This window comes from Lycorma delicatula, chromosome 10 (genome assembly GCF_047948215.1).
Source record: "Lycorma delicatula isolate Av1 chromosome 10, ASM4794821v1, whole genome shotgun sequence".
Taxonomy (NCBI): Eukaryota; Metazoa; Arthropoda; class Insecta; order Hemiptera; family Fulgoridae; genus Lycorma; species Lycorma delicatula.
The window spans coordinates 78,334,568-78,359,239 of NC_134464.1; the positions used below are offsets into that span (position 1 = coordinate 78,334,568).

Consider the following 24,672-nt stretch of genomic DNA (forward strand, 5'->3'; position numbering starts at 1 on the left):
GCACTCTAAATGGAACGTTACAAAAAAATCCGAATGGGATTTGCTTTGGAATTTTTGATGCGCTACATAGAAAAAGGTGATTAGTTCCTTAATTCAATTGTTACTGACGATGATACATGAATTTCGTATTACACGCCAGAGAGAAAACGGCAGTCAAGTGAATGGCGTCATCCTCAATCACCAATCAGACCAACAAAGGTCAAGCCACAACCATTCGGATGCAAACTGATGGCCACAGTCTTTAGGGGTCGGTTTGGCATACTGCTGATTGATTTCATGCCACTTGGAACGACTATAAATGCAGAAGAAGCCTACTGCGAAACTCTACGTAAGTTCCGGCGCGCCATTCAAAATCGGCGACGTGGGTGGTTGACCGACGCCGTCGTCCCGCAGCACGATAATGCACGTCCACATGTTGCGGGTCTGACACGTGATTTACCGAAAACATTTGGATGGGAAATTTAAGTTCACCCACCATATAGTCTGAACTTAGCTCCTTCTGATTACCATTTGTTTGGGAAATTGAAAGAAGTTTTGAGTGGTAAGTAATTCGCGGGTGACGATGAACTTAAAAATGCTGTTAATCAGTAGCTAAATGGACTGGCGGCAGAAGAATACAACGAGGATATATTGAAACTGGTGTACCGCTACGATAAATGTCATAATTCATGTGGCGATTATATAGATAAATAGAATAAGGTATGTAGTTTTAGAGAAATAAAAAAATATTTATAAAGTTTTCAGAATAAATTTTTTTACAATGAAATGGTCTTTACTTTTGAGACAACCTCTCGTATATCAATATTTTCAGTCATATTAGAGGTGTAGTTCAAATTTAGCAACTAAGAAACATAGACATACTTTGTTATGAATGATGATTTATTTTGTTTGAAAATGATGGAACAAAATATTTGCATTAAATTTTGTCTAAAGAATGGAATAAAGTGGAGTAAAGATATTAGAGAAGGCTTTGAGAAGAAGAAGAAGAGTGAGCATTTTATGTCGGTATAAAGTTTTTATCCTTGGTACAAACCATTCAAGAAGGTCATGAAAACGAAGATGACGTACATTGAAGATGAGTTGGACATCCTAACACATCAACAGCTGATGAAAATATCAACAAAATAAAGAATGTTGTGATCAGTAATTACCAAACACTATTAGAGATATGATTCTCTTACAACTTTTGTGTAACAGTGTTGCCTGACATTTTGGGTATGAACAAGTATCAGCAAATTTTTTTTTAACTGTTCAAGTTTCATCAAAAGCAACATCACACAACATTATTAGCTAACATCACTGATGACTCAGTTTTACTTAAAGTTGTCATAACAGACGAAACATAAATACAGTACAGTCAGTGTATTAAAATGAATGTTCATCCCAATGAAGCTAACTGAAGAACCAAAACCAGAAAAAGCTTGTCAAGTTTGATCTAATGTTAACGTTCTCTTTACTATTTTTTTTTATTATTACAATGGTGTGCCGTCTGATATGAATTCTCATCAACATTATATGGTCAATAAAGACTTAGTAGTTTTATACAATTTATATGAGACTACCTGATGAAAAATACCACAAATGTGGACAAAGAATTCTGGGATTTTTGTATCAGTAATGCTCCAGCTCACCCTCCACTTTTAATTCATAATTATTTAGCTTAAAATAATACCATACTGATGCTAGAGCTTCCATATACTCCAGACGTGGCACCCTGCAGTTTTTTCTTGTTCTCACTGATTAAGAGAGCATTAAAAGGACAACAATTTGATAACCAAAAAATTCTTTCCACAAATGTTTTGAGAATTAGAAGAAATTCTGCCATAAATCTTTTGCATTTCTAGGAAATTTACATTTAAGGGGACAATATTAGTATAGTAGAATAAGTAAATTCTTTTTGATAAAAATTAAAATTCTTGTTATTTTTTATCATACCTTGTATGTGTTATGTCATGTTATCATAAATTACTGAATATATAAAAAATTCCAGAGGATAAATGAAACCTTTATTGAACATTTTGTTTATTTTAGATACATGTAATTTGGATTTTTAAGTGTATTTACTTCGTATTTTATTGTTTGATTATATGGTATTGTCTATGTGCTTTTATATGAGTAGAGAATATTTATCACTAACCAGTTGCTTACAATTTAAAGGATTCTGTAAATATGGTGTTATGTAATAGCAAATTAGATTAATAACTGATGATAATATGTAAAAATTTAATAATTTTGCATCACATCTACCCCTAATTTGTTATTGCCTGCATTAAATATTAAACAGGTTTGCTATAGCTTAAATATATGACAGACTTTTTTTTTTACTACAGATGGATGGCTGGTGTGTCTTAATTCATATTATTTTGCTGTGTGGTTAAATTAGAAACACTTCACATAAAAATTATTGTAAGTAAAGTGTGTTTGAAGTGTGATTATTACAATCCAAAAATCCGAAATAATAAAACCCACCATTTAACCATTTTACCTACTAGTATTTTTTTTCTGAATTTTCCTTTATTTTTTAAAATCATATAACTTTTGAATTGTAAATACCTGGAAACTTGTTAAGTGTGATCCTTAAAACTGTATTAAATGGTTTTTGGAATTGTATGTTGATATAATTTTATAATGTTCTTGAGATTTATGTAATTATGATACATACACTAATTAAAGCGGAAGTTCTGAATATTGTCAGTCCATATAGAGAAGAAATTTTTTTGAAATATTTATCATGGTAAAAAATTGTTATATACAATACAGATTGTATTGTATACAGTACAGATATATTTTTTCAGTTAATTTCTGTATTAATGCAAGTGTAAGGTAGCAAACAGTTGAATTAAATCAGTTTATTCTCCTGTAGATTAATTTTGTTACATTACAGCAATTTCATCATTGTTTTAAAAAATAAAAAAAAGGTGAAAAAGCCTTTCTGATAGCTGTATTGAAAAAATCCATACTTCAAAATATGACTTCAAAATTGACAAAAATGACTTCAAAATGGTCAGCATTTTGTTTTATTTAACTTGCTTTTAGTACAGTTGTAATTGTAATCCCTTTACATATTGATTGTTTTCTTGATAAAATTACATTTTATAGCTAATTTTTAAAATGTTTTGAAATCATGTCATTGCATAAAATGAGTCAAATGGAAGTTCTTTTGCTACTGCTTAGTTTGAGTAACAGCAGATTTACTCAAATTAGTTCAATATTTTGAGTTGTTTTTGGGCCAGGATTGAGATATCTATTTACACCCAATCAGTACAAATGACTGTTAGGCTTATTGTGCAGCTATCAGATAGTGAACAAATTTTCCAAGTTGGTCCATTAGCAACCTCCTTTTTCCAGACACCAAGGATCCACTATCTTTTTAGATCCTGGCATCTTCAATTTTAAAAGCCTAGTAGGTTCAGACCTTTATTCGTAAAACCAATAATCAGTCAAGGAAGCTCAAATGCCTTTTTATAGATGAAAATTTACGTTTAGATCAAAACTGACACTTAATGGGAATATTTGAGACTGGGGAGGTAAAGGTATGCAAGTGTTTTATCCATAGGATATGCTTTCAACATGTGGATTTTTTATCCAGTATAAGGAGGAATATATTTAAGAGGGTATACAGAACCATTCATTTTCATTATCAGACTGTACTTAAACAATCTTTCCACAGCCTTTTTTTTTCATGGTCAACTCATTCCTTTGATTCAGTTATTTTAAATCCTTTGTATATTTTAAATTCAGATTTGAAGATAATGAAAGCACATTTTTCTTTGTCATTGCAAGATAAAGTACTTTCACATTTTTTGTTGGTAAAGAGATGTAGTTTGAGAAATTGCTTCACAAGAATTGTCATTTGATAAAAACAGAAACAGCTATCAGAAAATTAACCAGGTGTCGTGAAAGAAAGAAAAACAGTTGGAAAACTATATGATGTGAGAGGGAATGAAAAATACATAATATTTTATAGGCAGCTTTTAATTGTAATGTAAGGATTTGATTGAGCTTGGATTAATGAATGAGAATTTTGAAACTTAAGTCAAGTGAGATAAATTATTTACCAAATCAGAAAACTTAGCTATGGTAATAATTGTCTTTTTTGATTATTAATTATTACTTTGTTATTGTTATATAACATGTAAATGTTATTCAGCATAGTAACTTCAGCTACATGAAAGAGTCTTTTATGTTTCTCTTGTATTTTTAACAAATAAAAGGATTTCCTATTCTCTCTCTATATTTATATATATATATATATAGAGAGAGAGAGAGAGAGAAAGGTGTAGTCTGTCCACCATTGCCTTTCAGCCTATATAGAAATCACTAGATATTGAAGGACAAATTTGATAGTGGAGTAAATAATAAAAAAACTGATTTTAAAAATTCATTGATGACATTGTTCTTTTGCTAAAAGTAAAAAATGGGCTAGGAGAAATTTGATATGAATTAAAATATAAAAATAAAACAAAGATGAGTTGTAACAGAAAGGAGGATAATGAGGAATTAAATATTAACACAGGATAACTTAATACACTGGATGTTTCAAAATGTGTCTATTTAGTGGGTAAAACTAAGAAGATAAACATTGGGAGGCCTCCCTCACCCTCCCTACTCGCCAGACCTGGCTCCTTGCGATTTTCTCTTATTTCCAAAATTAAAATTGATGATGAAAGGACACTGTTTTGAGACTATTGATGACATTAAAGCAAATTCGTCACAGACCTTAAAGTCCATTTCAAATGAAGCTATCTAGGACTGCTAGCAGACTGACACAAGAAAGAATCTTAATGCAGAAAGAAGTCTGTTAGTATAAAATTCAGATCTAGGAATAAAAAAGATATTCTTAAGTACAAGGTCTGTTCAGGAAATAACCGAACATTTTTAATTACCTGTTAACAGATATATTCCAGTGATAACTTATGCGTTATTCAGTTATGCGATATTCCGCATAACTTCCCCATTAACTACATGTTTTTGGATTGTTGATATCTCGTTTAGTTTTTGTGTTGTTGTTATTTGAGTGCAACATATTTAAGTGGTAGTAGCAATTTTTGTAATGTGTAATTTTCAGTAGCAATGATACAACCTAAAGTTTTGCTTGAAACTGGAGAAAACTTTTACAGAAATGTTTTGCCTTTTGAAACAAGCTTACAGATATGATGATTTGGGCCATATGCAATGGTTTACAAATGGTTTTCATGATTTAAAAGTGGTCATCAGTCAATTAAAGATGACTCTCAACCAGGAAGGCCTTCGACTTCAACTGATGACACCTCTGTCCAGAAAATCAATGATATGGTTCTTTCAAATTGCTGATTGACTGTTAGAGAACTTGCAGAAGAGATTAACATTGCAAATAGATTATGCCATGACATTTTGGTTGAAAAATTGAATATGCATTGAGTTGCAGCAAAGTTTGTTCCTTGTTTGATGACCAAACAGTAGAAAGAACATCGAGTGAATGTTTGTCTGCAACTTTTTGAACAAGCTAATGATGATGAAACATTTAAGCAAAGGATCATAACAGGAGACGAAAGCTGAGTTTATGGCTATGATATTGAGATAAAAGTTCAATCATTACAATGAATTGGCAAAGGATCTCCACGCCGCAAGAAAACATGTCAGTCTTGATTCAATGTCAGAGTGATGCTCTCTGTTTTTTTTTCAATTTTAATGGAATTGTGCATTTTAATTCTTGCCTCAAGATGAAACAGTGAACCAGTGTACTATCAAGATGTTTTATGACGATTATGTGAAAAAATCCACAAAAAGAGACCAGAATTGTGGCGAGACAGCTCATGTTACTTCACCATGACAATGCGCCCACACACTCAATTTTATCAATTGAGTGTCAGTCAGTATTTTGTCATTTGAGTGTCAATTGAGTATCAGTTTTGTGCCAAAAATCATATGACTGTCCTCCCTCAGCCTCTCTACTCGCCAGACCTGGCTCCTTGTGATTTTCTCTTATTTGCAAAATTAAAATTGATGATGAAAGGACACTGTTTTGAGACTATTGATGACATTAAAACAAATTCATCACAGACCTTAAAGGCCATTTCAAATGAAGCTATCTAGGACTGTTTGGCGAAGTGGAAACATCACTGGAAAAAGTGGGGAGAGGAGTACTTTCAAGGGGACAAAGATCAATAATCCGTAAACTTAATAATAAAAATTAAAAAAAATAAATTCGATTATTTTCTAAAGAGTCTATTTATATATATATATATATATATATTATGATTAATTCACTACAAAAGTTTGAAGTTTGTGCCATGGGAATATGAAATTGAATATATATATATGTATTTGTATCATATGAAAAATGTCATGGCTGACCAGAATTCAAACCCAAGACTGCTTCAGATGAAAGGCCGAGATGCTACCACTCCACCATAAAGATCCTTCTTTCTTTTTTTGTTTAGCCTCCGAAACCACCGTAAGATATTACTTCAGAGAATGAATAAGGATGATGTGTATGAATGTTAATGAAGTGTAATTCTGTATAGTCTCAGTTCGACCATTACTGAGATGTGTGGTTAATTGAAACCCAACCACCAAAGAACACTGGTATCCATTATCTAGTATTCAAATTCATATAAAGTTATCTGCCTTCACTAGGATTTGAACCTTAGAACTCTTGACTTTGAAATCAACTGATTTATGATGAAAAGTTTCACCACTAAATCAATCCGTTGGCATATCATAAAGATCCGCATTTCTGTGGAGTACATAGCTTTGTGGTAGCAAACCATGAACAGGAAAAGAATAAAGCCTTTGAAATGTGACTGAAAGGTCTTGGAAAATAAGTTAGGTTGAAAAGGTTTGGCATGAAGAGGTCTTACAATGAGTAAGTAGAGAGGAATTTTTGCAGAGACAAATTAAAAATTTTGATTAGTATGCTGTATTTTTAGGAGACAATTTAGTTTGAAACAAAAGGATAATGAGGAACTGAATGATATGATAAGGGAGTAGGTGTATCAGAAATTGTAGAAGTTTGTTATTTGCCAGAAAAATTACAAGGGATGTATTAAGTAAGATAGTCATTTAAGGCAGAATGGAACAGACTGGGAGAAGTTTCATGCTCTAAAAAAAGAATTCTACTAATATTTAAAGTGAATCAAATCAATATTTGTTGATTCTTTCAAATAATAATTCTGCTTAAGTTTGGCTTAGGTGAATCAGAATTTTCTATATGTTCGTTAGTATGTACTCATATATTTATCAGTTAATTACTTGAAAATTGTCATTTTATTTTGCACCAATTTATTTTTTCTACATGCAGTCACATCACTGTTACTTCACATAATTATTACATTTATGTATTAATATGAATTATAACCACTTATATTTTTATTCATCAATTTTGTACTTTGTAATGCTGCTGTAATCAAAAATTTTACTTATGGTTTCTCTTCATTCATCCAACCCCTTTTTCTGTTACCCATAGAATAGCACACCTGCTATTCCTTATGTGATTTTATATAATATATTACTATGTTATGATATGAATAAAGTATTTATTTAGTTTATAAAGTAAAAAAAGATAGTGTTTCAGGTAATAAATATTTTTTAACAATTGGTTTACTTTCAGAATTTAATTACTATTAATATTGTATCAGAGAAATATTAATTATCCCGAACTCACAGTTTATTATTTTATAATTCAGTATTTTATTAGATGATAAATCATTAAAATGGCAATTAAATTTTATTAACTAAAACAGTTGTTGTCGATATGAAAAAAAATACATGATTGTTATTATTATTAAAATTTATTTAATATTTGTAATGGATATTAAAAATAACACTATCTTCTTTTTGATTTTATTATCTATTTTTAAGCTCTCAAATTTATCCATTTCAATTTTAATGTATTGTCTTATCTCACAGTATTCATTGCAATCTATTAATGTAACATTTGCTAATATGTTTCAGACGGTTATTGTTACATTGCATTATCACTATCATAGTTTTTATTTTAAATTGATTATTAATTTTGCTTTCTATATAGTGTCATGTTACAATAATTAAAAATTTTAAAAAGAATTTCTCATTCTATATAATTTGTTTGATGTATTTTAAAGATTTTAATTTTTTAAATAATTTTTTTTTTCGTTTTTACAAATTGCATCTGAGCAGCAGAACGTATTTATTAATTTATTAAAATTAATTAAATAATTACCACTTACTGCTATTTCCTGTTTGTTCCCATTCAGTATTTTCATCAAGAGCTGTGCATCTTACAGCTTTTTTTTAATAATAAATTAAGAACATAAATTTTAAAACTACTGTTTGTTTCAGTCATTGAAATGAAGTCTTATAGGTTTTTTTTTTAATGTAAAAATAAGTACTAAATAGTATTTACTTTTATAAATTTATCATAATTAAAGAAAATTGTTATTTATTCATTCATACTGTTCTACAATCAGGGCAGGTCCTGTCACGTCTGCTGCTCTCCACCTTGTTCTATCCTTTGCTAACCTCTTTGTTTCCGCATATTTTTCCTTTTCCATAATCCTATCCATCATTTGAAATCTCTTCATTCCTCTTCCTTTTCTTCCATTCACCATGCCTTCTATTGCATCCACTAATGAACACCTTCTTCTCATACAATACCTTAGCCAGTTCCTTTTCCTATATTCAATCACATTTAGCATTTATCTGTTCTCTCTGATTCTCCTTAATACTTCTTCATTTGTTTCTGACATTTATCATTCTGCACAACACCCATATCTCAAAAGCCTCAGTTCATTTACTGTCTGTCTTTCTCATCACACTCCAAATAAAAAATGTCATTAATCTCTTCCTTAACACTAAGTTTAACTTTCCATAGAGCAGTCTTATTAAATATCTGCTTGTGTCTTGATATTCTTGTTTTAATCTCTACCGTGCAGGTCAGGTCATCAGTGATAAAGCTCCCATCAGCTCATCAGTTATAAAGTACTGAAATTTCTTCACCTGCTCTAAAACTTCATTTCTTATCATAATCTCAATTCTCTCCTCTTTTCCACCCAATACCATACATTTGGTCTTCTTTTATCCTCATACTTGGCTTTTGCAAGCTTCATTTAAGTCATCAAGCATTTCATTTAGTTTACTTGGACTCTTCCAGTACTGCCATATCATCAGCAAAACGTATACATTCTATTCTTCTTCCCCCAACCTATATTTCTCTTTTCCCATTCAGACAGCATTTAATTATTTATTCCAGATATATACTAAACAGTGTTGGTGACATGCAGCATCTCTGCCTCATTCTCCTTCCAATCCGTATTCTTCCTGTCATTTCATCTCCTACCCTTACTTTTATTCCCTGGTTACAGTATAGCTTTTTTATTAGGCGCTTCTCTTTCCAGTCAACTAATTTCTTTACCAAAATTAGCAGTAATTAACCCATTTAACTCTGTCAAACACTTTTTTCTAGGTTGACAAATGCAACATACACTTTCTGCCTCCTTTCCATGTATCTCTCACCTATTAATCTTAGCAGCCCTATAACATCCCTTCTTCCAAACACGTCTTCTAAACCATACTTATCTTCCTTAACATTACAATCCAATTTATTTAGAACCCTTAATAGTACCTTAGCTGCATTAAGCATCATTCTATGTTCTTCGCATTTCTTTGTATTTCTTTTCTTTTCTATTGGTACTATTATTGTATCCCAAATACTTTCATTCTTCAAGTATTCCATTGTATAGATCTAGTCATAACAACTTCCTGTCTCTCTTAGTGCTCTGAACAGTTCAATTGGTATTTCATCACATCCCTCAGCTTTTCCTTTTCTCATCATTTTAATTGTCTATTTATTTCACTTTTTAAAACACTGTACCCATTTTGATCTTCATGAACTTTGTACTCTTCTTCCACTCCCATATCTATTTCTCTTGACTTTTCTCCTAACGCGGATGAATCAGCAATGTGTTCTTCCCACCTCCTTTTTATTTCCTTCTCATTAAGTGTTTTCTCATCCTTTACCTCTATCTGATACATTTTCTTTCCCAGTTTTTCTTTAAAAACTATTTCTGATGCTTCTTTACATATTACCTTATTTCTTCCTTTTTCCAATGTTTCTATCATTGTACATTTTTTCTCGAGCTACTTTTTCTTAGCTTTTTCAGTTTCCCTTCTTAGTTCATTATTCTATATTTCCTAAACCTTCTTCTGTTTGTGCATTTTCCCACTTTTTCTATTATGATGAAGCAAAGATTTTTGTTTAAGTACTTGACAAGGGTAAAAAAAATTAAATGTAGTAAGTGATAAATTTGTCATTTATTTTAATAAATTATATATTTTGTGTGAGTTACTATGGGATTTGTATTGATTTTTATAAGTTTCAGAAATACAACATATTCTGAGAAGTTAATTTAAAATTATGATTGTTTATAATAATTTTTTTATTTATTGTATAATGTAACTTGACCAATCCACCATAAACCTTCATTTTATACATTAAAAAGTGTAATAATAAATATAACGAACAAACTGAAAAAATGAAAAAGTAAATAAACATTTAAACAGATTTTAAAAACTTCTCCCTTTTGAAATATGAACAATAGTACTTCTTGGATATCTTTTTGGAAGTTATTGTGTTCTTCCTTTATTAGTGGTGTTAGACGTCAATAAGATCTTCTGGAATCATTAAAAAATACATTCCATGTTTTTAAAATTTTATTCTTTTTTTTAAATTTGTTTTAAAAATTTATTCATTCTTTAAATTTATTTATTTTTTTTTAATCTTATTTGGAAATTAAACCTTCAATGTATTTTTGATTTAACTATGTCAGTTGCAATAATCTAACAAATGTAGGTGACTTGACGTAAAACTTATTTTGTTTTGTTTATAAATCACTTATAATATTGGAGTAGCATAACAACGCATTAGCAATTCTCAAGAAATAACAAACATACCATGACAGGCTTACTTAGGAAATTGAAGAGTGAAATTAAGAAGTTTGCCTTTCTACTGAACTGAACGTGCTGTTTACCTATGTATAGTTCCATACCAAGCCCACTGAAATAAAAGTGATTTTCAGTCCTATAACTGACACCTTCATTGGGTTCATTACAATAACTGGCTGTATACTGAACATATACCCTTGTCACTTATATCTTTGATGCTTTTTATATGTGACAGTCATGAAAAAGATGGAGACAGATAGTGTAAAGCAACCCACCGGGTTGGTCTTGTGGTGAACGCGTCTTCCCAAATCAGCTGATTTGGAAGTAGAGAGTTCCAGCATTCAAGTCCTAGTAAAGTCAGTTATTTTTACACTGATTTGAATACTAGATCGTGGATACCGGTGTTCTTTGGTGGCCGAGTTAACCACATATCTCAGGAGTGGTCGAACTGAGACTGTACATGACTACACTTCATTTATACTCATACATATCAACCTCATTCATCCTCTGAAGTATTATCTGAATGGTAATTATCAGAGGCTAAACAGGAAAAAGAAAAAAAAAAGATAGTATAAAGCAATAAATTGATTTACCCCCTTTGTATATTGAACTTTACGTACTACATCTCCATAATTATTAAATTTTCTTTAAATTGAGGTTAATTACATAATACACTGATGTTACTTGTGCAGTGGTAGCATCATTGCCTTGTATCCAGAAAGTCCTAGGTTCAAATCGTGATCAGGAGTTATCTATTTCATAAATTGTAAAATTTCAGTCGCATATTCCACGCTCAAACTTTATCATCAATTACTTACATCTTCTTCTCTTTCCTGTTAGTTAGCATCCTATGTTTTCTAACTCCCTCGTTTTTGTTAAGCGATAGGCTCTAGAATTTAAACATTTTTTTTTTTACCTTTTTTCATAAGTTATCCAAGTAATTTTCTTATGTTAACATATAAAAATACTTAGAATATCAGAATTAGAAATAATAATGGCAACAACAAAAACAAGATTAAAAAAAGGTGTGCATATATTGTTATAACAAAACCTACTAGAGGAATTTCCTGTTCAGAATAAAAGAAGAATTATCAAAATAAGTTTATATGATGAAGAGTTAGGTGTGAAAATAATATAAAAAATATTGGTTGAATTGAAAACCTTCTCCCTCTTTTTGATTTTGGTTAAAAAGCAGTACACATACCTAGAAAAAATTATGGTATCTGGAAAGTGTTAATTTTCAAAATATTTTTTGTATTTATTTATTGAATCAATCAAAATTGGCATTCTTTGATATCTCAATCTTTATAAGTCAGTTTCTTTCTAATTCTTAGGTTTACATCAGATATCTGGGTTGCTTTATTGTGATTGTATTGCCTCTCTCATCCTTTGTGAAACTGTATAAATAGCTAAATCTTCCAGTTTCAGTGTGATGTGTTTTCCTGATTAATCTACTTTTTTTAATTAATCTATCTTTCTTAAATAAGAATAGGATTGACATTATTTTAACCATCTTTTACAGTACTGTTAATAGCTTCTCTTTAATTTGAATGTTGATTTGTTTATATTTTACTTTATTCTTAATTTTTGTTTATAAATTCCTTTATGTACATTTTTATATAGTTACCATTTGTTTTTATTTATGCTTTGTTAAATTTTGTTTTTTATTTTCATATGATTTGTTATTTATACTAATTTTTTATACAATATTTTTAAATTTCATAAAAAAATATGTTCTGTATTATTTCACAGGTGATAAAGGTGAACCTAGTTTACATTATGAAAAATTAAGAAGAAGAATAAAGACTGGAGTTGATGAGATGTGGTATTTCATAAGTGCACAAGTTAAAGCAGCTCATAAACAAGCAATTGAATCTTCACCACAGCTTGCCAATACATTAAATAAAATTGTTGAAGAAGGTGCTGAACATAAAAGGTAAGTCAATCTTAACATAAAATGTGGGAAAAATTATAATTTATTTTTAAATTATTTTCTTTCTGTGTATTAAAATATTAATCATTGTCTTTATCATTACTGTTTTTCAAACTGTAATGTATTCACCCTCAAACAGTCTCATGATCATACATCAGATACATAAATTCCCCATATTATAGCAAAAAATTAAAAGTGAAGGTATGCACTGTTAATTCTGTATTTAGAACTAAACATTCATTACTGCCTTGTAGGAAGTATTGTGATGGCAAAAAATTTCAGTCTTCAGATTTCATCTCCTTTTTTCTTTTTTTTAACTTTTTTTACTTTCATGTACAATGTAAAGGAAGTGTTGGGACCGCAAAACATTTCAGTTTTCATATTTCCATGGAAATATACATTTTGACCATCCTTGAATCCATTTTGACTAGTTTCACTGTGATGTCTGTACATACGTATGTATCTCGCATAACTCAAAAACAATTAATGATTTTGTTTTACTTTTTGACTTACTCTCTTGCGTATGTATTATATTACTTTCCCGATGAATATAGCTATATTGAAAGGAAAGATATGATGATCGTATAAAAAATAGGGGAACTGGTATTTCAATCTTATGTTTTTTAGGGTCCATCTAGTTCATCTACACAAAAAAAAAAATATTTATGTAAGGATGTATATGCGTACGTATATAGAAATTTGTATTGCATGCTTTTGGCCTTATATCTCAGATTGACTGAACCGTGTTTTTTCCAAATTTTGGCTCAAGAAATTCCAAATGTGGGGTATTGATCATGTTAATTTTTTCCCAAAATTCCTTTAGGGGATTGGGAATATCGCAATAAAACCAGTTTTGATTTTTTAAGAGGCACCTTTAGGAAAAGGTTTTCTTTGGCAGATTTTATAACTAAATTGTATAAATAGATAAAAAAACCTTTTTTTCAAAATAATCAACCACCAGCTCTTAAAATTGAATTATAAATACATGAATTTTTTTGTCTTTTTATTTTATCTCCCTTCAGTTTTAATATATCTTTTTAAAATTTTTTTTATATGTGATATTATATAGGCCTATCAAAATATGTTTACAGTTTTCCAAAATTATAAACTACGGACCTTAAATAAAGAAAAACTTTAAAAAAATTTTTAAGTTCTTGTTTGCCACTTATTAGACGGGGTGTTAGATTTAGAGAAAATCGAATTAAACCTTAAACCATAAATTAATATTTTTAGAATTTAAAAAAAATTTATTCCCCTTCTTTAGCAAATGTAATATTCTGTTTTTTTTTGTTTTTTTTTTGTTTTTGCTCTAAATACTTCCTTATATGAACTAAAGGAAGTATTGTGATGGCGAAAAATTTCAGTTTTCAGATTTCAACGGAAATATCCATTTTGACTAGTTTCGGCGTGACATCTACATACTTATGTCTCGCATAACTCAAAACTGATTAGCCGTAGGATGTTGAAATATAGGATTTAGGATTGCACCTAATATTTGCACTTCCCCTTTTTATTGCAATCGACTGGACCAAAAGTGTATAAAAAAAACCCAAAATCCCAAAAATTTGGATTTTGGACTACAGTAATAGCCCTCATTGAGATCCTTTCAATTTTATATCAAGTGGTACTTATTTTCATTGGTTCCAGAGTTATAGCCAGATAAAATTCTAATTAATGAAATATGGAGCTTACGATGGGACGGCACATCGATTCAGATCCGACTTCATCTCCTTTTCTTTTTTTTTTAATTTAAATTTATAGATTTATTAATTTATTAATCTGCGATTGTAAAAAAATCTTTATAATAAATAATAATTCAATAATAACAACAAGAAAAGAAAAAATATCAGACGTTATTAATGAAATAAAATTTTATTTACTTTTCATTAAAAAAAAATGTGTATATGTAATACACAAGTCAGATTTTTTTTAAACATACACTGTATATGTGAGCATGTAATAAATACTTTTGTTTGTAGTTATACTTTCATTTATTTCTGTGACAGTGTAAATTAAACACATCTATTGAGTCAGTACAGTATACATATTATGTTGTTTTCCACAAAAAAGGGTTAGATTAATTTATCAAAAAATCCCTGTCATTCCTATGGATGTGATATATATAAAGACTGTTACATTCAAGAAGCACTGATCACAGTTGGCCCAGTAATGTTCATTTTATATAATCAGTTTGTAGTGAACAAAGTGAAGTTATTAATTAGAACCGAATATCACTTGCAGTTTAGCTTGGTATGATAATATGTATATTAATGGGTGAGCCAATAAAACAGGTGATTTTAACAATTTAATTATTTTTTCATATTTTTTTCAATTTATTTAGTAGCATTTAACTGCGTCTTATATATATTCTGAGTTCTGAACAGTACATACTGAAGGTGGCTACCATTTTGAGTCACACATTCAAGTTGATTTTTTGTGCTTTAAATCGTGCATATATTAATATGCACAGAATTGTGCATATAAAACTTTATGACAGATATTTTTTTGAGGTCTTCAGTGTTTTTTTAGGGTGTATCTCCTTAGTTTTCAAATACTTAAAAAAAAATTGGATTCTGTGATTTCTGGTGATCTTATTAATCAAGAAATGTTGTCATGCCTGCAGATAATGTGATTTGAAAACAGTCGTTTATTCATTGGAGTAGTAGTTCTTGATGTTTTTATTTAGAGTTGTTTGTCATCAAATAACCCTAAAGATACTGGAAGTTTTGTTTCTTCACATATGTGAATAAGTGGAAATATGATTCATTATAATCTTTGTTAATACGTATAAGATTGAAGAGTTAGCAATTGAAAGTCATATGGTTCAATGTCATCAGTATCGTTTAATATCTACACTGCTTTGGTTTTATACAGATAATTGCTTAAATTCATATGAAGAGTTCTTTGAATACTAATGTTAAGCAAACCATCTAAAGCAAATGATGAGTTAGGGACAGACTGTTTGGGGCTTTGTAGATTCTCTTTTGGTGCTAATGTTTTCCAGTGTACATTCCTCTATTTAATAGTAGATTTCTTGTCCAATCTTGAACCATTTTCTTCAGACTTATAAAATTTAATGGGATGAAGTGGCTTATGGCACTGCATTATTCTGATGGATACTGAAGTGGCATTGAAACAACTGTTGTACAACTATAGAACTATTGCCATTTTGCAGAATGAATTATTCACAAACACATCATTCACCTATCTAATCCTCTTATCACTAAATGTCGTACAAGGAAGAATCTGTTGTTACTTACAAAAAACTATATTTATTATCGCCCGTTTCAATAGCTCATCCCGTATATTCAGCTCGGTGAAGAAGGTAATAGGAAATCACTTTACTACTTACTGTTCCCCATAAGTTTTTCATAGAATTCTTTTATTCTAGAGAATGATTCTGCCCTTTTTGGGACTGACTGAATGGTGTATCTTGTCCAGTCACCTACAACCTTTTTGCCCAACACAATTACAAGTTGTAGAAGTTTAGTTTGAAAGGACTTAACAGTATCAATCTGTGTACTGAAATTTTATAATTTAATTTATTATTAGAAGGGAATAGCAGGTCAGCAATATTGAACGATAAACTCTAAATGATTATATTTCAACTCTCATATAATTAAAACTGTACTGCTAAACAAAAGTGGAGTAATCATCAGTTGCAACTATATATTAAGCATTACTCCCTTATCTTGTCATCGCTTGTCTACCAATTCATGAAGATTGATAATCTATAAAACTTTGACAAACATGTTTATTTTACAAGTATCATTCTGTCTAATAATTCTCGAAACTTTTGGTTGAAACTATTACTTATTTTTAAAATAAAATTTCCACTACAGAAATATGATATTGCTGAATGACAAATTATTGTTAACAAGTATAATGTTTTGCAATTTTATCTGTACTGTATTTGATAACATGTAATTATTAAGTGTTAAATAGCCTGAAAATGGCTTCACATTGCAAAATTCAGTGTGACTAGAAAAAAATATAAATGCTTACATCTACAAAAATAGTCAAATTATTCTCAGTCATCATAAATCTCACCTGAATTTTTTTGTTTATACTTCAGACATATGAATATCAGCTGATCTATGTACATTGTTTTATTTTATAACTACCAAGCCAATCTAGCCAGAACCTGGACCCTCAGGGCCCAGGTTAACTTTGGAGCCAATTCAGGAGCTCCTCGGGCCGTGGGGCTTACCTAAGGGACACAGAGGTTGCTTCCCATGCCATTCCTGTGTTTCAGGGGATGGTGCCTTGGACAACCGCAGGGCTCACTTCAGTCGCCGTTCCAGTCTACCCAGAGGGCTCTGCCTCCTGGAGCCCCCCCACTGTTTGTTATCCTCATGATTGTGAGAATAATACTGATAAATAACAATTAAAGTATTCAGGCTTTATAGAAACCTGAAAAAGAGGCTAAATTACAAAAGACAGAATAATAGTAGCTATGGTAACTAAAGTACACACACTTTGACGACAAAAAATTCTTAACTTTTTCTTTGCCATGGAGGCAGAAATAAAATAATGAAGTAAAAGAATTTATCTTTTTTTTTCCTTAATGAATATCTTTAATTTACAATTTCACTCTCTTTGGAGATGAAATAATGAATATTTTTAATATTTTAGCCTTCAAGGGAGCTTGGGCCTCAGTGTGTGACTTAAAAAATTCTGTGGTATAATACGAATGTATCCTGAAAATTTGAAAGCGATCGATCAGTTGGTTCTTTGAGATTTTTTGAAATGAAATATATCTAAAAGCCTTCTTCGTTACACCAAGAAACGTGGATGAAACTTTGGTTGTGATTGATGGAGTAGTTTTTTGTTCATCCCAAACAAAAACCCTCTTTCTCATTGTAGTAGTATAGATAATCTGGCAAAGTATCTGTAATTGTGATGACTGTTATTCAGTATTGAATAAACTTTTGATAGGTTTTAGTAATATTTGAGCTGTTACATTACTAAGTTTTTCAAACATGTCACCATTGGTAAAATATAATTATTATAAATACAATATTAAAAACAGCTTACCAATATATTATTTGATTTCCTCAAACGTTTTTGGCTATTCTGTCATCTTCAAGAGGAATTTATAATAATTTAGAATTAAAATATATAATTTATAAGATAAAATTAGAGGCATAACAATTGATCGCCATAAGATAAAAATTTTGTAAATGTTAAGTCATAAGTTAAATTAAAATAATTGTTTGTTTTGTAAGAGTGGCACAATTGTTATCAAAGTGAAATTGTTATGATGATTGTTGTTGTATTATCAGAGTGATAACAACTATGACACTCCTACAAAGCAGAAGTAATTATTTTAATTTAACTTATCACTTTAACATTTACAAAATTTTTATTTTATGACTATCAATTGTTACGTCTCTAATTTTATTTTGTGAATTTTATATTTTAATTCTAAATTATAAATTCCTTCTGAAGATGGCAGAATAGCCAAAAACATTTGAGGAAATCAAATAATATATTGAGAAGCTGTTTTTAATATTATATTTATAATACATTATTGTAACTTTGTTGTTTAATGCAATCTGTAGGTGAATTGTATAAAAAAGAAAATAATAATAATTTGCCCATACATTTATTTTTCTGAAAATCTTTATAAAAACTATCACATTTTATGTATAGCTACCAATTGTAGAGTTTTTTCTCTTTATTTTTCACCACATGACCAAACCTTCACATGCAACTTTTATCAGAAAAATCTCTTTTATTATAAAATATAAGTGTAAGTATTTTTTTAAATTAATTTTATAAAGAAATGACATCCACACATATATTATATAAAAAATCAAATCCATCAGTGTTTTTTATTCAGGGTGTTTACATAAAAAAATCTTTTTCTCTTATTTTAATATAAGTAGAAAAATGTTTTTAATTTCATAAAAGTATATATGCCTAACCCCACCAGGTTGGTCTAGTGGTGAACACGTCTTCCCAAATCAGCTGATTTAGAAGTCGACAGTTTCAGTGTTCAAGTCCTAGTAAAGGTAGTTTTTATATGGATTTGAATACTAGATTGTGGTTACTGGTGTTCTTCTGGTGGTTAGGTTTCAACTAACCACACATCTCAGGAATGGTTGAACTGAGATTGCAAGACTACACTTCATTTACACTCTACATATCATCCTCATTCATCCTCTGTAGTAATACCTGAACTGTAATTCCCAGAGGCTAAACAGAAAAAGTGTATGCGTCTACATATGTTTTATGAAAAAAAAAATCAACATTTGTCTCCCTTTATATATGAAATACTTCCATTATGACTACCATATTTTATTGATTGTCTCCTCACCATATGACTAACTTCAACTCATAACTAATGAAATATTTCATGTACTTTATTAAAAGAACAATAATTTTTGTAATTGTAAAAAAAAAAGTAATACACCTACATTTCTTTTAAAAATCAACATTTGTCGTTTGTTATTGCAGTTTGTAAGTAACTGGCTATTATCTTTTTTCTGTTGAGTTCAGGAGCTTGATTTCTCTACAGTGCAAGTAAGTTATTTCCTGTGCCCTTGTTGCTGTGGGATATATTGCTGTATTCATACTAATTATTTGAAACCGACAAAGTGAATCTATTTGTAGTATGTTTGTAATTTTCAACATAAGTAATTCTTATTGTATTAAAATATTCAGTTAAAAAAAAATTAGTGAATTCAAAATTATATTTAATTAGTGCCAATCAAAGCTACTGTCAGTTTTTATTTCATAACAAATATTTTAAATTGATTCCTATTAATTATTGTTATTTATTTTCCAATTAATTTTCAGTAATCTTTAGACCTTACGACTGACTGAATAATAATTTATTAGTGTGCTGTAGAGTTGTACAAAATATAATACTACATTCTCTAAATTGTATACAATTAACTTCAAACCTATCCCAATTATCGCCATCCATTTCTTTTTTTTAATAGGAATTGAATTTTTGTAGCATGTGAAAAAATCCCATGTCTGACCAGGATTCAAACTCAGAACCTTCTGAATGAAAGGCAAGAGCCACTACCTTTCTAATATTGTATTGTTATCAAACAGTGAATGTTTCAGCCAAGAAAAGAATGATTGATTTTACTATATGGCTGCTTTTAATCAGTGTCTTTTGACTTTTACAAAGATTACATCAAACTATCCTTTGTTCTTATTTCTTGTCTATTTTTAAATAGCATCAGTTGTTATTCTTATTGAACACTAAATGCTAACTGCACAAGTAAACCCATATAAAGGTAAATTGTATCCTTATAGAATTGTTTTTACTTAATTGGTGTATGGAAACTCTTATTAAATGTAGTTTTGACTGATGGTTATTTCCTTACCTTTTTGGTTGGTAAGAGGGGTGTGTGTGTGTGTGTGTGTGTATGAGTGTGTGTGTAGGTTTGCATGCGTGCATGTATGTGTGATATGCAAATTTAAATGTGTGAAACAATTTCATGCTTGATAGATTAACTTTTATGACTCCACCATAAAGGTTAACAGGCTAGTAGCATCTGGCTACTATACTTTCTTTAACTCAACCATTGATCACCACTTACATTTTTTCTAAATTACTTTTCTCTTTGTTGTGATTGTACATTATTACAGACATGCCTAGAGCTGAGGTGTTCGCAATATTATTCTACTGACTTGTGCATAAAATTGTTTTGTGATGATACTATTTTTTTTCTACAGTTAATTTATTGTGTAACATTACAAGTATTGATTTGAAAAGAGAATTTCAACTATTTTATTAACAGTTGTCTGATTTTTATTTGAATAATATTTAATTGGTAGCTAATAAGTCAGTGTACAGTTGTGCCAAACTATCTACATGTGCGGCCAGGCCAGCCTACTGATGTGCGGGCAGGGGAGAGGAGTCTCTTCCAAAAAACATTGTGTTGGTTGTCTGTCAGCATAACACTTTCACAGTGTCTCATTCAAACCATATAAGAAATGACTCAGCCGCAGTTAATGTATTATTATGTCTATCATATTATTATTACATCATCGTATTTAGACTAATATTTATCTAAGGATTTGCTGATGCAATGACTATTGTCAGCACATAGTAGTAACAACCAATTATTTTAGTTTGGTGTTTAGTGTGATTAAAATAAGACGTGTATAAAATGAATATGTATAAATATATAAATTATATGTATATATAAGTAAATAAATGTGTAAAATATAAGATTATATTTTGTTTTTAATGTTATAAATTCAAACTAAAAACATTAATTAACGAATTCATAATAATTATTTTTAAATTACGTATTAATGAGGTGTATTATCAAATAGTTTAATTTTGATGAATGTTAGTTTAACAGTTCACATTAGCCATACTACAAGTGTCAGCCGATAGAAGCGAGCATGATGTTTTCAGTTAGGTAAGTAATGACACAGCTGCGCCCAGATAGTTTGGGTCATAAATAACTAATTACAGTTATTTTTGAAACACTAAACTGCTAAGGTAAATTAATTGCAGAAAATTAGAAATTTGAAACATTTTTGTAATCTAAGTGGTTACACGTTATTATTAATGTTACTTTTTTGTGATTACTTTGATTTATATTGTATTGTCTTAAATTATCTAGATATCTTAAAGTTATTGCAGATTATTTTAAACAATCATTCAGCGGAAGCGTTCATAAGAATTAATTTCTTTCTCATTAAGTTAAGAGATGTTATTGATTTAAGAAAACATGTAAAAAGGAATATTGATGAATTTTAACTGTTTGCTTTTTAATTATAAATTGATGTTTTTGTTTTTTCCCAAAAAATCTGCTAATTTTCTTGATATCATTTTCATTTCTTGTCAAACATTTAAGCATGACCAAGTAACAACAACGATTAACAATGATCTAAAAATCATTGTTTTTGTAGAATTTGATTTTTTATGTGGTTAACATTGCCATGTTCTCAAAAGTAACAATTTTTATTTTTTTTTAGTTTATTTTTACTAGTGTAAGAGGCCCACCTTTAAAACACTTTTGGATTATTTGTTGCTGTTCTCTCATGTAGGAAGTGGAGCTGTGTTGCATAAGCTGTAATTGTTTGGAGTTGTTTGGATAAGCAGAATCACCACTACCTTGCCAAGTTGTGTTGATGAAACAGCTGCTTCATCAGATACTATGGCTTACATTATTCTTCATGTTTCTTCACCAGGAAATAAGAATTCAAGAAAAACGAAAGAAGAAGCTTGAAGAGAGGAGGTGATTAACTTACAATAGGACTATGAAACTCTCATCAAGAATTCATCATGATTATTCTGCTTCCATTTATAAATATCACCATAGTTTTTACCTAAATTATTCATAGTCCAGTTAAACTTCATTTAAATTTAGCTTTTATTGTCAGGTATAACTACATTTATTTCAGCAAGACATATACATGTTTATAATCACATAATTTTTTTGTGTTACAGATCTTTAATAAAAGATATAGAGTCATTAGCTGATTCGGACGGTCATGATAAATGGAGAGATAAAGAGGCAGCTGAATTATCTGATCTTGTTCAAAGGCGAATACAGCATTTACAAAATCCTCCAAATTGTAGTAAAGCTCGGAAACTTTTGTGTAGTTTAAACAAGGTTTGTATTTATTTGATCCACCTAGTAATATAATTTTGTTGGATTTTCCTTTTAATTTACATTAAGAATAATTGTGTATTTCCATATTATGTATTATTTTATAAAAAAAATAATAACATTGTTGTCATACTCTCCTGACATTGGTTATTTATTTGTATATAGTGAAAAGAAATGATACAAGAAAAAAATTTTTTAAATTGATATTTTTTTTGAATTTATCTATTACCTCATCCCCCAAAACCACCTCCCAAGAAAATTTTTTGATTTGTCTATGTTTACTATGTTAAATGGAAAAAACAAAAAAAAAATTCCACTCAAGAATGTATAACAAATTAAAAGTTACGTAATATTTCTTTTTTGGTGGTGGGGATGAATTTTGATGAAATTTTATCATAATATTATTATTAAACGTTTAAATAAACAAAAAAAAGTTTTAAAGAATTCCAAAACTGAATGTTCTTAAAATTTGATCAACTCCCTTAAAAATTGTTCCTAAATACTCCCCAATATTGCTCCCAAAGTATTTTTTGGGGTTATTTGCCCTACTAATAATATACCTAGAAAGACAAAAAAATTTCAGTTAAAAAATATGCAATAAATAGAAAGACAGTTTTTTTAATTTTTCAAGGAGATAATTTGGGGACAATTTTTTTTTTAAATGGTAAGATAAACATGTACCCATGTACTGAGCTTAATATAAAATGGGGTATGTTTGAAACATTTTGAGAAAATTGATCTCGGTAACTATCTTCCCTACCCTTGAGATATTGATCCCAAACTTTTATCAATAAATTGCCTCATATACATGAGCCTCTATGGAATTTGATCAAAATCAGTTTATCCAGTCAATAGTTATTTACTTTTAAAAATGCCAACATACATACATACATATGTACATATGAACATTATCCCTTTTTTGTTTTTGGGATTCCTGGATCATGAAACGTGAAGAAGTGCAAAAAACACCCATACCCCATTTTTTGACTGATTACCATACTTTCCTTCTTGCAGCATAGCTATGATGCCAGGAAGGTAACATAGTTTAGCAACTAAGACTGTTCATTCAAACCTTTATAGCATATAAACAGATTAGTAAATCAAGATATGCAGTTACAAAGAGCTCTACCTATCTGTGGTCATTAGTCTTTATAATGTTAAATATGTTTTATATTACTGAAAAAAACATCATGGTACATGTATCATGTAATATGTTTTGTAATTAGAGAGTAGAGTGTAAACTCTACTCACATTACATTACACATTAAATACTCACATTAAATGATACATTAAACCCTTCAATTTTTATTGTTTAAATTATATCTAATACTGTCATTGGTTGAAGTGGTTTAGAATTATTTAGGAGCCAATCAGTGATAACCTTTTTTCTGAAAGTTAATAGATGATAAATTATGAACGTATGAAAGACACTGAAATATGCTATTTCAGTTGGTGGTCTGAATATCTCAAAAAATTATAAATAACCCTAATTGTCTCAGTTCATGTCACCAGATCCTGCCAAGAATTGGAATTTATATTACTGAAAAAAACATCATGGTACATGTATCATGTAATATGTTTTGTAATTAGAGAGTAGAGTGTAAACTCTACTCACATTACATTACACATTAAATACTCACATTAAATGATACATTAAACCCTTCAATTTTTATTGTTTAAATTATATCTAATACTGTCATTGGTTGAAGTGGTTTAGAATTATTTAGGAGCCAATCAGTGATAACCTTTTTTCTGAAAGTTAATAGATGATAAATTATGAACGTATGAAAGACACTGAAATATGCTATTTCAGTTGGTGGTCTGAATATCTCAAAAAATTATAAATAACCCTAATTGTCTCAGTTCATGTCACCAGATCCTGCCAAGAATTGGAATGGATCATGATGCAGCTGAGTTCATCTGATAATCAGTAATAGGAGTAGTTACAGACATTTTTCTCTCAAAGTATAATTATTGAATGTTCTCAAGGAGTTGTCAGCACTCCAAATTTTATCTTCTTACACATCTAGCTGTTCTTAAATGTTAAATTCATGTACTATTCACCGTTGACAAATTATTGTTCACTGTTAAATTATAGTTCTCCTGCGCTTCCTAAATTATCTCTTTAGGAACTTTTTCCATTTTACTGTTCAGTGCCACTCAAATAAAAAAAATATGAGAATTTATTTGAATATTGTAAATTATCTCTGTGTAATGTATTTAAAGTTATTTAAACCTATTCTG

At 29.6% G+C, this 24,672-nt stretch overlaps 1 protein-coding gene across 2 annotated transcripts in view; it reads left to right on the forward strand.

Annotated features, from left to right (window-relative positions):
- Window positions 1-24,672, forward strand: part of FucT6 (alpha-(1,6)-fucosyltransferase 8) — a 120,951-nt gene that overhangs the window by 62,152 nt on the left and 34,127 nt on the right. Inside the window, exons 1-3 of one of the 2 annotated variants that reach the window (XM_075376665.1) lie at window positions 2,362-2,406; window positions 12,655-12,838; window positions 22,266-22,431. In XM_075376665.1, the coding sequence (XP_075232780.1) occupies window positions 12,723-12,838; window positions 22,266-22,431 (282 nt within the window). In that variant the 5' untranslated portion in view covers window positions 2,362-2,406; window positions 12,655-12,722. Of the gene's footprint in view, window positions 1-2,361; window positions 2,407-12,654; window positions 12,839-22,265; window positions 22,432-24,672 lie in introns of those variants that run through there. The other variant, XM_075376662.1, reaches the window with a different exon arrangement.